The 13,126-nt window shown below is 45.4% G+C and overlaps 1 protein-coding gene across 2 annotated transcripts in view; it reads left to right on the forward strand.

Moving 5' to 3' along the window:
- Positions 1–395: 395 nt before the first annotated feature.
- The window catches only part of MYSM1 (Myb like, SWIRM and MPN domains 1), a 46,691-nt gene continuing 33,960 nt past the window's right edge, over positions 396–13,126 (forward strand). The window contains exons 1-5 of one of the 2 annotated variants that reach the window (XM_079776821.1): positions 396–502; positions 5,461–5,536; positions 9,767–9,837; positions 12,451–12,528; positions 12,623–12,646. In XM_079776821.1, coding sequence (XP_079632947.1) covers positions 420–502; positions 5,461–5,536; positions 9,767–9,837; positions 12,451–12,528; positions 12,623–12,646 — 332 coding nt within the window. In that variant the 5' untranslated portion in view covers positions 396–419. The remainder of the gene's footprint in view (positions 503–5,460; positions 5,537–9,766; positions 9,838–12,450; positions 12,529–12,622; positions 12,647–13,126) is intronic. The other variant, XM_079776820.1, reaches the window with a different exon arrangement.

Genomic DNA, 13,126 nt, shown 5'->3' on the forward strand with positions numbered 1-13,126 from the left:
GTCCAAGAACATAATTCTCCAAAACCCGAGACTGAGCCACTTCCCAAGGTCTTTAAACATCAACAAAAGTCAGAAGGACCAAGCCCGAGGCAGCTGGGGGTTTCTCAGCTACGGAAGGGCAAGTTCAGGAGGGGCTGGACCAGGCTTCCGACTCGCCCCGTGACGCACGGGGCCCGCCCCCAGGCTGCCGCTCCACCCCGTGACGCACGGGGCCCGCCCTCAGGCTGCCGCTCCACCCCGTGACGCACGGGGCCCGCCCCCAGGCTGCCGCTCCACCCCGTGACGCACGGGGCCCGCCCCCAGGCTGCCGCTCCACCCCGTGACGCACGGGGCCCGCCCCCAGGCTGCCGCTCCACCCCGTGACGCACAGGGCCCGCCCCCAGGCTGCCCACCTCTCGCGGGATCTCCCGGGAGGACGGATGGGGTCAGGCCCCATCATGGCGGCGGAGGAGGCGGATGTGGATATCGAAGGGGACGTGGTGGCAGCAGCAGCACAGCCAGGGTGAGGCGTAGACACCGGGTCCCGCAGGGACGCAGAGGGGCGCGGATGCGCGGAGAGTGCCTTGGAAAGGCCGCGGGTGTGTCAAGGGCCAGGGGAGCGGAAGAACCCCCGTAGGCACGGGGTGTCCCGCAGCAGGAGAAGGGCCGCGCCCATCCCGCCGGCCGGCTGCTCCTGCGCCCCACGGCCCGCTACCGGGGGCTCGGGCTCGTGGCGGACGCTCTTTCACATTTTACAGGGATGCTGTGAGCATGCCGACTTCGCCTAGCACGTTGCAATTAGATTCCTTCTTCCATTACCTCCGCCTCAGAATCTCGCCATATTTCGCCCTTTGCTCCCGCCTGACAGTAACTAGAACCCGGGCGGCCCGGGACGGGACCTGCGCTCTGGGACCCTTGTTCCAGTATTTGCAAGCCTGTGACCTTGGGCGTGTCGTTTCAGCCCTACTGGCCACAGGTTTCCTCTTGCACATAGGGTTAGTTGTGGAAAAGTTCCTGAGAGGCAGTTTGGCTTTAAGGCACGGGGTAGGATTTGAGTTGGACAGCTCTGGGTTCTTCTGCATTGCTGGCCCTTCCCGTTACTAGCAGTGTGGCCTTGGGCCAGACATTTAACTAGTCACATCCTCTGACAGCCCATGTGTAAACTGACAGTCAGGATATGTACCGCGTGCGGTTATTGTGAGGAGCCAATAAAATAATTACGGGATGCATTTTTGCATGTGATAGGTGTTCTGTAAATGTGTTCTTTACCATCCCGTTACTCTTAGGGATGGTATTGTGAGGACCCAGCGAGGAGTCAACACTTACTTAATACCGATTCCTGATTCCTGCATAACAGGCCAATGTGGTTTTTAAACAGCAATGTCCAGACTGAGAGATCTAGCCCTTTCATTCTTTGCTTTCTGAGAAGAAATTGATACATAACATTAAAAAAAAAAGTGCTTCCAGAGTCTCCTTTTAGTAATGGAAGAGGTCTAGACTGATGAGGAATCAAGAGAATTCCGTTCCAAACTCAGCCAGCTATGTTGCTTGTAACTATGAACAATTTTATTAGAACTCTATTAGGTTGAACCACGTGAAATTTTCAATCTTAGATCATTTTTTACCTATAAAGTGGCGATTTCATATGGTCCAGTCTAATAATAGGGCCTCTGTAAATGGTGGAGAAGAATAGTAACTCTTGACAATGAAGGACCAAGATAGAGGGTTTAAAGTGCTCGTGAACGCTAAAGCACTGTAAAAATGTGCGGAGTAATTAAAATTCATATATAGTCATTTTTTCCGAAGTCTTTAGGTAGAGCAGTCCAAAGTTATACAAAATGAGTAGAGAACCTATTTTATTAGCAATTATTGTTCACATTTGTGTAGGTCAAGTTAATCTTGACCAAGCGCTTTTGCTTGCATGATTTAATTTACTTTTCACAAGAAGTCTATGAGATCAGTATGCAAGGATACTTATTTGCAGTCAAGAGAGAAGTAAGTTGAACTTGGAAACACTAAAGATCACCTGAGAGCGTTGGCTCTACCCCTTTTCTATAGGCTCTTCTTTATCTTTGTTTTTCTTATTGTATTTATTTTTTGGGTCTATTGGTGGTACCTATGATCATCTTAGTCTTATGCAGGAAGGATTACAAAGGTTATTGGTTCCTGGTGGTAAGAGCCATTGCTTTACCATCTCCAAGGAGTATCAGTGACATTATATTCTGGGGATTCTTGCCCCCGATGTGATTTTTCAACTTTACCATGGTGCAAAAGTAATAAGCATTCAATAGAAATCGTACTTCCAATTTTGAGTTTTGATCTTTTCCCAGGCTGGTGATATCAGGTACGATACTCTCGTATAATGCTGGGCAGTGGCAGCAAGTTGTAACTCCTAAACAGGCACTGGATCACAAGGGTAAATAACAGATACTCCTACAGTGAACTGTGTTGCCAGCATTTTTGGATATTGTATTCTGAGCACGTTTAAGGTAGGCTAGGCTAAGCTATGATGTTTGTTAGGTTAGGTGTATTAAATGCATTTTTTACTTAGGATGGATTTATCAGGACAAAACTCCATCATAAGTCAAGGAGCATTTGCACTTGCTAAGTGCTAGGTACCAGAGTTAGAAGATGGCATTGAAACTTTTTTCCCTTCTATTTCTCCGACCATTCCTTATCATCCTCCTTTTCTTCTGCTTGTCCTTTAAGTCATAGTGTTCTAAGTGGTTTTGTCATAAGACATCTACTCAGTAACTACATACTAGTAGTCCCTGGTGATACCATATCTCAAGACTTAAATTTCTGTTTGTTGGGTTGGACAATACAAAAGTTTGCCAGTGTTTGACCTACAAAAATGACCGTTTCATAAGTTCACTTAATACATGTTGATCTTTCCCAAATCTCCTGCCAACCCAAATCTCTCCCCATCTTCATATCCATTTATCCAACTTTCTCAGTCTTTTTGCATTTGGATGTTCCACAAGCCCCTCAATCTCAGCTTATAAACCTTCCCCACCACATGTGCCTCTCTGGGTTCCCTACTTCAGTAAATGGCACCATCCACCCAGTCACCCAAGGAACAGACCTACATGTATTCTTTTCCTTACCTCTCTCCTTCCACTTCTATCAGTTATGGACAGTCTATTGATTCTTAGTATCCTCTCAAATGCATTCACTTCTTCCTATTCACACTGCTTGTTCTCTAGGTCTAAGTTACTGTCACCTTTTTCTAGTGTTTATACTGTAATCACTCCCTCTTAACTGCTCCTTGTCTCTTTGGCTCCTTCTACTCTTTCCTGAAGTTAGAGCATTCTTTCTTACATCCAGGTCTGATCATGTTATTTTCTTCAATCCCCAGTTGGCTTTATGATAAAGTCTTTTTCATTCCTTAACTCCTAGAGAGACCTGTGTGATCCGTGCCTCATCTACCTCATTCATTCAATCATTCAAGAAATACTGATTGAACACCTTTGTATGTCAAGCCCTGGGTATACAGCAGTTACCAAAACTAAGTCCTTGCTTTCACAGAACTAACATTTTTATTAGATGAGACAGACAGTAACATTTCTGTATATGTCAGATGGGGAGAAGTGGAAAAGATGAAGGAGGGAAGGTGGACCACTGACTTATCAACTGAATCCCTTGCAGTTAACCAGGGATAACTATCAGGACTGAAACTATGGGGCCTTAAAGGTCAGTGTGGATATAGTGTAAGAACTGGATTTGGAAAAGGGAGAAGCAACAGAATTGGCAACAAGTTGAATGTGCATTTTGAGGAAATAAGGGCAGGTGCAGATTTCTGGCTTGAGACTAGGGGATGGAGGTGCCATAGTCTGAGATAGGTAATGATAAAAGAGGAGCATATTTGAGAGGAAAGGTGAACTCAGGTTTAAACATGCTAATATGGGGTACCTATGGAGATTCAGGTAGGTGTCCAGACACATAAACCAGCGATGTGGATGTTGCTAATCCTTATTGAGAAACTAGCAGCCCGTTTGCACGAAGATTCGTGCAATAGACCTTCATTCACCTGGCTGCCTGCACCAGTTTTCTGCCGGCACTGGGGACCCAGGCCTTGGCTGTGGCCACCGCCTTCTACCTTCTTTCAGGGTCGGGGCTTGGCCCCGGGCGGCGGCCTTGGGCTCTGCTGCACCCCAGCGTCCCTGCTAAGGATCGTAGGAGCCGACCCCCGGTGGTTGCCTGCGATCCGTGCAGGCTCCCCGCTGGTGCCCAAGGCCGGGAAAGCCTCCGCCCGAGGCTTTCCCGGACTTGGGCTCCGCCGCACCCCAACGTCCCTGCGACGGTTTCCTGGTGGGCGTGGCTGGTGGGTGTAGCGAAGGTACGGTCAATTTGCATATTACTCTATTAGGTAGGATACCATGTAAAAAGATTTCTAAAGTAAATTTGAAGTGGTACTAGTCCCACCTCCTGCATCCTTGGCAGACCTAGTTAAGTAAATGTTTTCTTCTGCTGATACAAGTCTCAGAATCCCTTAGTTTGTATTTCTGGTAGCCCCTATCAAGTCTAAATTGACACTTGAGTTAAAACCTTTTTGTCATCAACAATTGAGAGACATTATCGCTTTTAGTTTATTGTAGATAGTCTGTTAGCCCCACAATTCATTATAACCACTGTGGAACTAATTGAAGATTCAAAAATGTAAACCCACACATAGGTTTTTGCAGTCAAATTCTTAGCACTACACTAGGTCTGGGAAAAGTCAGTAACTTAAGTAGGAAAATTTATAACTTCAGGACATACAAAAGCAAAAATTAAATTTAATTATATCATAGATTAGGCCTTCCAAAACTTAAATATTTAACTATTCAGCCTTTTTGCATATGAAGTGAACATGTAACTTGAGAGAGTTCTTATTAGTTTACTAATGAAAGGAGTGAATTAACAGTTTGGTCCCTCATGTACATAGAAAAGAGCCCAATAACCCAAGTTAACTTGTTAAATTATATGAGTTGTTATTAAAACATTACATTCTCGTATCTCTTCATTGTACTGTCCTTCAAGTATTTTCTATTCAGGTTCTTCCATTTGTTTATTTTATTTTTTCCATTTTGAGGGTGGTGCTATTGATGGTAGCTTTCATGCTTTAGGTATATTTAAAAGAATTAATTGTAAAGTTGAATTCCTACATACGCCTCAAAAGAAATCTGAAGTGTTGATTCATGGCCACAGAACATGTGTGGTTGCTGCTTTGGGTTATTTTTTTTCCTTAAGAAGTTGTTTATTCTTGGGAAACAAAAGAAGTTAATGGACTTGATGTTTAGCAGTTGAGATAGGGTAACTTAAAGCACTATGTAATACACAGACCAAAGAGGTACCACAGGCATTTCTACAACATTAAATCTGTTAAGGAGAGAAGGGAACTAAATATTTGCTTAACATCTCAACCTGCCAGTCACTGATATGTAAAATGTATACATTAACTTATATAATATCACTTTTATACTCATTTTCTTGTTACAGAAATGATGAAAATACAGCATCTGTTTTACAAGATCACTATCTTGATTCATCATGGAGAACTGAGAATGGTCTTATTGTAAGTATTTTATGAAAATACTAGAGGCCCGGTGCACGAAATTCGTGCACTGGGGGGCAGCGGGGAGGGTGTCCCTCAGCCTGGCCTGCACCCTCTCCAATCTGGGACCCCTCATGGGATAACCAGCAGTTGGACATCCCTCTCACAATTCAGAACTGCTGGCTCCTAACTGCTCACCTGCCTGCCTGATTGCCCCTAACTGCTTCTGCCTACCAGCCTGATTGTCCCTAACTGCTCCCCTACTGGCTTGATTGCCCCTAACCACCTCTGCCTCAGTCCGCACCTGGTACCCAGGATTCCCTCCTCCAGCTGACCACAGGCACCCAGGATCCGGGCTTCCCTCCCTCTGGTCAGCCATAGGCGCCCAGGCTGGCTGCAGCCTCAGGGGATGGTGGACAGGGGGCTTCGCCTGTGCTGCAGCTGCAAGTGCTGGCGCCCAGGACTGCAGGGTGGGCAGCTTCTCCATCTACCAGGTTGTGGCCAGCTGCAGGTGCTGGCACCTGGACTGCAGGGTGGGCGGCTTCTCTGTCTCCCAGGCCACAGCCAGCCACAGTTACTGGTGCCCAGGACCGCAGGGTGGGTGGCTTCTCTGTCTCCCAGGCCACAGCCAGCCGCAGTTACTGGTGCCCAGGACCGCAGGGTGGGCGGCTTCTCTGTCTCCCAGGCCACAGCCAGCTTCAGGTACTGGTTCCCAGGACTGCAGGGTGGGCGGCTTCTCTGTCTCCCAGGCCACAGCCAGCCGCAGTTACTGGTGCCCAGGACCGCAGGGTGGGCGGCTTCTCTGTCTCCCAGGCCACAGCCAGCTGCAGGTACTGGTGCCCAGGACTGCAGGGTGGGCGGCTTCTCCATCTCCCGGGCTGCAGCCAGCCTCAGGTACTGGGGCCCAGTTTCTCCATCTCCCCCAGGACGTGGGGCGGGTGGACATGGGGTGGGCAGCTTCTCCAGCTGGCTGTAGCCTGGGATCATAAGGCAGGCAGCTTCTTCGTCTCCCAGATTGCATCCACCCTCAGGTGCTGGCACCCGGTTTCTTGTCTTCCCCAGGACGTGGGGAGGGTGGCTTCTCCAGCTGGCTGCAGCTTGGGATCACGGGGCAGGCGGCTTCTTCATCTCCCAGGTCGCAGCCAGCCTCAGGTGCTGAGGCCCAGTTTCTCAGTCTCCCCCAGGAGGTGGGGCAGGCGGACCTGAGGTTTCTGCTGCTGGCTGCAGCCTGGGATCACAGGGCAGGCGGCTTCTTCATCTCCCGGGCTGCAGCCAGCCTCAGGCACTGGCACCTGGTTTCTTGTCTCCCCCAGGACGTGGGGTGAACCGCTTCTCCAGCTGGCTGAGGCCTGAGATCACGGGGCAGGCAGCTTCTTGGTCTCCGTGGCTGCAGCCAGCCTCAGGCGCTGAGGCCCGGTTTTTCCGTCTCCCCAGGACGTGGGGCGGACGGACCTGAGGCTTCTGAGGCTGGCTGCAGCCTGGGATCATGGGGCGGGCAGCTTCTTCCTCTCCCGGCCACACCCAGCCTTAGGCGCAGGGCCTGGTTTCTCCATCTCCCCAGGACGTGGGGCAGGCGGACCTGAGGCTTCTGAGGCTGGCTGAGGCCTGGGATCATGGGGCAGGCGGCTTCTTGGTCTCCGTGGCTGCATCCAGCCTCAGGCGCTGGCGCCTGACTTCTCCCACTCCCAGAGACCAGGAGATGCTGGGGGGCGGGGCTGCCGCCATGTTTTCAGTTTAATTGCATACTCACACTGATTGGATGGTGGGCGTGGCTGGGGCGTGGCTTGTGAGTGTAGCGGAGTGATTATTTGCATGTTACTCTATTATTAGATAGGATTAGGGACATTAAGCTATTACTCATTACCCAAAGTACCTCTTTTTTTTTATTTGGTGCTAGTGCTCAGTAATCACAAAGGTAATAAATTTAAACTTTTTAAAAAAATATATTTTTATTGATTTCAGAGAGGGAAAGGGAGAGAGAGATAGAAACATCAATGATGAGAGAGAATCATTGATTGGCTGCCTCCTGCACGCCCCCTACTGGGGATCAAGCCCACAACCCAGGCATGTGCCCTTGACCAGAATCGAATCTGGGACTGCAGGCCAACACTCTATCCACTGAGCCAAACCAGTTAGGGCGAAACATTCTTCTTACTATAAAAATAGCAGAAACTTACTCTTATTTCTTTTGACTTTGAAAAATGGCCACAAATGGGAAACAACTGTTGGATCCAGCTGGATTTGAATACAAGTCCTTGCTCTACCACTTACCAGATTTGTGCACCTCAGTTTCATCTGAAAAATGGGGATCATTGCAGGGTTCATTTCCTCATTTATCAGTTATTTACTGAGTATGTACTATGTGCCAGACACGACCAGATTTGGGGGTTCAACTATAATTAAGACAGACATGGTTCTGCTTTCAAGGAGCTTATAGTCTAAAGCAGGGGTCCTCAAACTTTTAAACAGGGGCCAGTTCACTGTCCCTCAGACCGTTGGAGGGCTGGACTATAGTTTAAAAAAAACTATGAACAAATTCCTATGCACACTGCACATATCTTATTTTGAAGTAAAAAAAACAAAACGGCAAAAACACCCGCATGTGGCCCGCGGGCCGTAGTTTGAGGACGCCTGGTCTAAAGAGTCAGGTATTAAACAAATAGACAGACTAATTATAAATCATGAAGGACATTAGATATAGACTAAGGGTGACAGGATGGGGAACCTACTTTAGATAAAGTTGTCAGTATGGGAAACTGAGGAGGTGACTTTTTAAATATATTTTTATTGATTTCAGAGAAGAATGGAGAGGGAGAGAGAGAGATAGAAACATCAATGAGGAGAGAGAATCATTGATTGGCTGCCTCTTGCATACCCCCCACTGGAGATCGAGCCCACAACCCAAGCATGTGCCCTTGACTGGAATCGAACCCGGGACCCTTCAGTCCGCAGGCCGGTGCTCTATCCACTGAGCCAAACCAGCTAGGGCTGCGGAGGTGACTTTTAAGTTGAAATGTAATAAAAAGAGGGGAGTAGATATGTGACGAGTTGAGGAAAAACATAAGACAGAAAAAATAGTATTACAAAGGCTGGTTGGAAGCCAGTTCTAGAATATGGTAAGGGAAGGGGGATGATAGCTGTGACAAGGTTGGGAAGGCAGATGAGAGCTCTGTCATATTTGTAGGAATCAAGAGACCAGTTAAGAAACATTTGAGTAATCTAAGCAGTATTTGGTGGTAGCTTGGCCTGAGGTGGTGGCAGAATCAATAGAAGTAGAGAGATTTAATTATATTTTGGAGGTTGAGCTCCTTGGTAGACTGGACATAGGATTGAAGGAAAAGGAAAGAATCCAGGGTGATTCTTGGGTTTCTAGCTGGAATAACTTGGTGACTAGTAGTGCCATCTACAAAGTTGGGAAGGCCAGGGAAGAAGCAGGTGAAGGAAGGTATGTGATGGTGAGTTATGATTTAAATGTTAAATTTAAGAAGCCTACTAGATACCCAAGTGGAAGTTTTGAGGGGGCAGTTGGAAATAACAGTCTAAATCTTGGAGAGGAGACCTGAGCTGAAATTTTTTAAGTTTTGAGAGTTGAAAATGAATGTGATCATTCAAGGAGATATTGCGGCTTAAGGGAAAAAAGAATTGTGAGTTTTGGAAATAGGTGAAGTATCTAGCAAAATGCTGATATCTAATAGTCTTTTATACATGACTAGAGGCCCGATGCACGGAAGTCGTGCAAGAGTTGACCTTCCTTCCCCTGGCTGCTTGCACCGGCTTCCCTCTGGCACATGGGACCCGGGCTTCCCTCTGGCCACTAGCAGGCACCTGGGACCCGGGCTTCCCTCTGGCCACCAGCAGGCACCCGGGACCCAGGCTTCCCTCATAGCCCCAGCTTCATCCGGAAAGTAGTCCAGAAGGACATTGGTCTAATTAGCATATTGCGCTTTTATTATTATAGAGAGCCATTATTACTTTATCACGGATAGGAGCTTGAGCCTTGGAGTCTAACAGACTGTGTGTCAAGTCTCTGCTCTCCCACTTGAAATGTTAGCAGTGCTAGTGATGCCTCTGTGAAGTAATAATGCCTATTTCATAGAGTTATCGTGGGAATCAAAGCTATGTCCATGTGCTCAGTAAATGACAACTGAAATTGTTAATCATATCATTGTGTATTTTCATTTAACAAAATATGGAATATAACTTCAAAAAGTAGTAAATAAAAAGAAAATATTTTCTTCTCTTTTATAATAGCCTTGGACTCTGGATAGCACCATCAGTGAAGAGAACAGAGCTGTCATTGAGAAAATGTTGTTGGAAGAAGAGTATCCTTTAATGATCGTGAGGAAAGAAGATTTCAGGGTTAAATACCTCTAAATGCAAAAATAACAAAGGATACCACTGTTAATTTGGCCCCAGATTGCTACAATATAATATGTTACCTACCTATGCAAAAAACTGCATTTTATTCCTTTGGTTTCTGTTTTATTGCTAAGTCTGAGGTATGATTCAACATTTTTGAGTTTCTGTTGTCAACCAACTCTTTATACTGTGTGAATATTTATTTGAAATTATAAAATGTTTTAAGTTAGCTAGAACCTGTAGTCCAAGACCATTTAGTCCAAATCCTCCATCTTCAGTTATATAAGCTGAAATCCAGAGATGTTGATTTTCCAAGGATTCAGAATTAGAATATGTAAAAGTTCTCACTTCTTACTCTACCAATTTAGAGGTGTTATATGAGAGGAATCTAAGTAAAAAGCACAAAACAAAAACAAAAGGATAAAGATTCCCCCCTCTCCCTTCCCTGCCCCTCCCCCCACACACACCTGAGAAGTTGTGGATCCTTATCCATGGTCAGGCACTGGCTTCTTGTCCTTGTTTCTTTAATCTGTATGTGATGTTGGCAACTTAATTCTTTTGGACTAAATTTTCTTCTATGTAAAGTGTGAGGATTGAACAAAATGATTTCTGATTTTATGATTTATAAAGGGTATTAATAATAGTTTAATGAGTAGTGGTTTATTTAACATTTTTAGTAGCCTCCTTTAAAACAGGTGAAATTAATTTTAATAATTTATTTAACCCAGTATATTTAAAATGTCATTTCAACATTTAATATAAAAACATTATTGAGATCTTTCACATTTGTTTCATACTCTTTGAAATTCAGTGTGTATTTTATACTTACAAAGCACCTCAGTTTGTGCTAGCCACATTTCAAGTATTTAGTAGTTACACATGTGGCTATTGGCCAATGTATTGAACAGTGCAATTCTAAATTAATGAATACTTAAGTAGTTACTGGTTCACCTCCAGACGTGGAAACAGAAGTAATGAGAGTAAAAGCAATATCAGCTCTTGGAGGACAGGGATAATATTTTCTTACATCTTTGTCTTCAGTACCTAGTACCTAGCATAGTGCCTGACATCCACAATATACAGGCAATAATTGTTAGTGAAGAATATTTCTGATTAACTTATTATAAAGACCAGTTTTAAGACATTTGAGAGGGAGGCTTTCTGGTAGATTTGACCTAAGTGTTAGTTTATTAGGGTAGAGAACAACCCTGAGCTCTTCTCTGTTACCTTGAGAAATATGAAGACAATTGGTTATCCTAAATTACCCTGGACGACCAATCAAATTCATCCATTACATTCTCCATACGGTTTAGGAAAAAAAAATTAAACATTGAGGATGTTTCTTCTCTTAGCCACTTCTAAAAGGGAAGATAAGAGAAACTAGCATTTATGTAACACATTTTATGCAGGTACCATTTTGTGAGATTTTACATATAATATTTAATCCATATAACAACCCTGTGAGGTATAAATAATTTTATCAAAAATTGTACAGACCTGAAAAGGGCTTTGAAAGGAATTGGTTTATTTAGGATTCGAGTGTGACTTTCATGAGTACCTATATATATATATAAAAAGCCAGCAACCAGAACGCAGTAATGACGGAACACCGGTAGCTATGACACCCACTGCAGCCAGCGAACTGGCTGGATTGGGGGGGTGGGGCTGGCCGGCCAACCTCCTGCAGCCCCTCCCCAACCCGGCCCCACCCCAGATCAGCCCCCCCACCTCGATCAGGGGCAAGGCTGGCCAGCCAACCACCCATGGCCCCTCCCCCAGGCTGCTGGCTCCCGATTGGCCCCCTGGACCCTATTTGGGGGCGGGGCTGGCCTGCCTGCCCACTGCCCACAGTCCCTCCCCACAGCTGGCCCCATGGTGCGCCCCAGACTCTGACAGGAGGAAGATTTTCATATACATTTTATTAATTTTCTTTCATCTCTGACACTTCTATTATAGAGAAAAGGCAAATAGCAATATTAAAATACTAGAGGCCTGGTGCATGAAAATTCATGCACTGGAGTGGGGGTTCCTCAGCCTGGCCTGTCCCCTCACAGTCTGGGAGCCTCAGGGGTGGGAGGTGACCCAGCGATCAGGGGAAGATGACACCCCCATCACACCTCTGCTGCTACCACTGCCGGCAGCGCAAGCCTCAGCTTGGCCCTGGTTACCTGTGCCTTGGGTGGCCCTGGGCGGCCATCCAAGGCTTGCCTGTGCCTCGGGCTGGCCCTGGGCGGCTGGGGGGCTGAGGGTACTGGGAAACTCTGGAGGTAGGTGCGTGGAGTGGCCGGACCCACCTCGGGGTGGGCCCAGCCGTGCCGCCTGCGTGCTGCCCCAGTGGGGCTGAGAGGACTGGGCACTGCCATCTTGTGGCTGTGGGCGCCGTCATCTTTGAGGGCTTGGCAGTCAATTAGCATATTCCCTCTTTATTAGATAGGATTTCCTCTTAATTAATTCCCTTTTAACATGCACGAATTTCGTGCACCGGGTCACTAGTATAATATAAATGCCTACTTTGTATGAGTCACGTTAAAAGTTAGGACTTTATTGTTTTTAAAGTTTCCTTAATAACTACACAGGTATTATTTATCTAAAAAATCACTTCCAGAAAAATTCTGGCTTGATCAAAAGGAAGATGATAAAAAATACATGAAGAGGTAAAAATTAATTTATCATACTTTTAAAAATATGGACAGTACTTTTACAAACTTCACACACTTCCTTATTTTCTTTTTTCATGTGGTGGTGCAGTCTGCAGAAAACAGCAAAAATCATGTATGTACTTATGTTTAAAACTTTAAAACCTTTTTTATTAGTTAAAAGTTATGGGAAAATTAAAAATTATAGTTGGCTTGTGGAAAAGCTTTCTTGATCTTGAGTTATACAAAAATATAAAATCAAAATTTCTTTTATACATTGGAATGCCCCAAGGTAATTTTATGCTGCTATTTTTCAAAATTTCTCTTTTGGTTTCATCAGATTATGGAAAAGATGGTTTCTTAGGGATTTGTGGGGAAACTTTAAAATCTGCTATTTAATGTTAGGAATTGACATGATTTCTATTGCCCTGTCAGTTAACTTTCAATCACTTCAAACAAAAATTTAATTTGAATTTGTAGCTTTCAAAAAAATTAAAGAAACTATTAACTATTTTATTTAGTGTTTATAAACTTGCATGTTTATGGTCCCTTAAAGGGTAAGGCTTACAGATTTGCAGTTGCCAAGAGTTTGAGCACCGAACAGACTTTGGCTTTT

Source organism: Cnephaeus nilssonii, assembly GCF_951640355.1.
Source record: "Cnephaeus nilssonii genome assembly, chromosome: 7".
NCBI lineage: Eukaryota > Metazoa > Chordata > Mammalia > Chiroptera > Vespertilionidae > Cnephaeus > Cnephaeus nilssonii.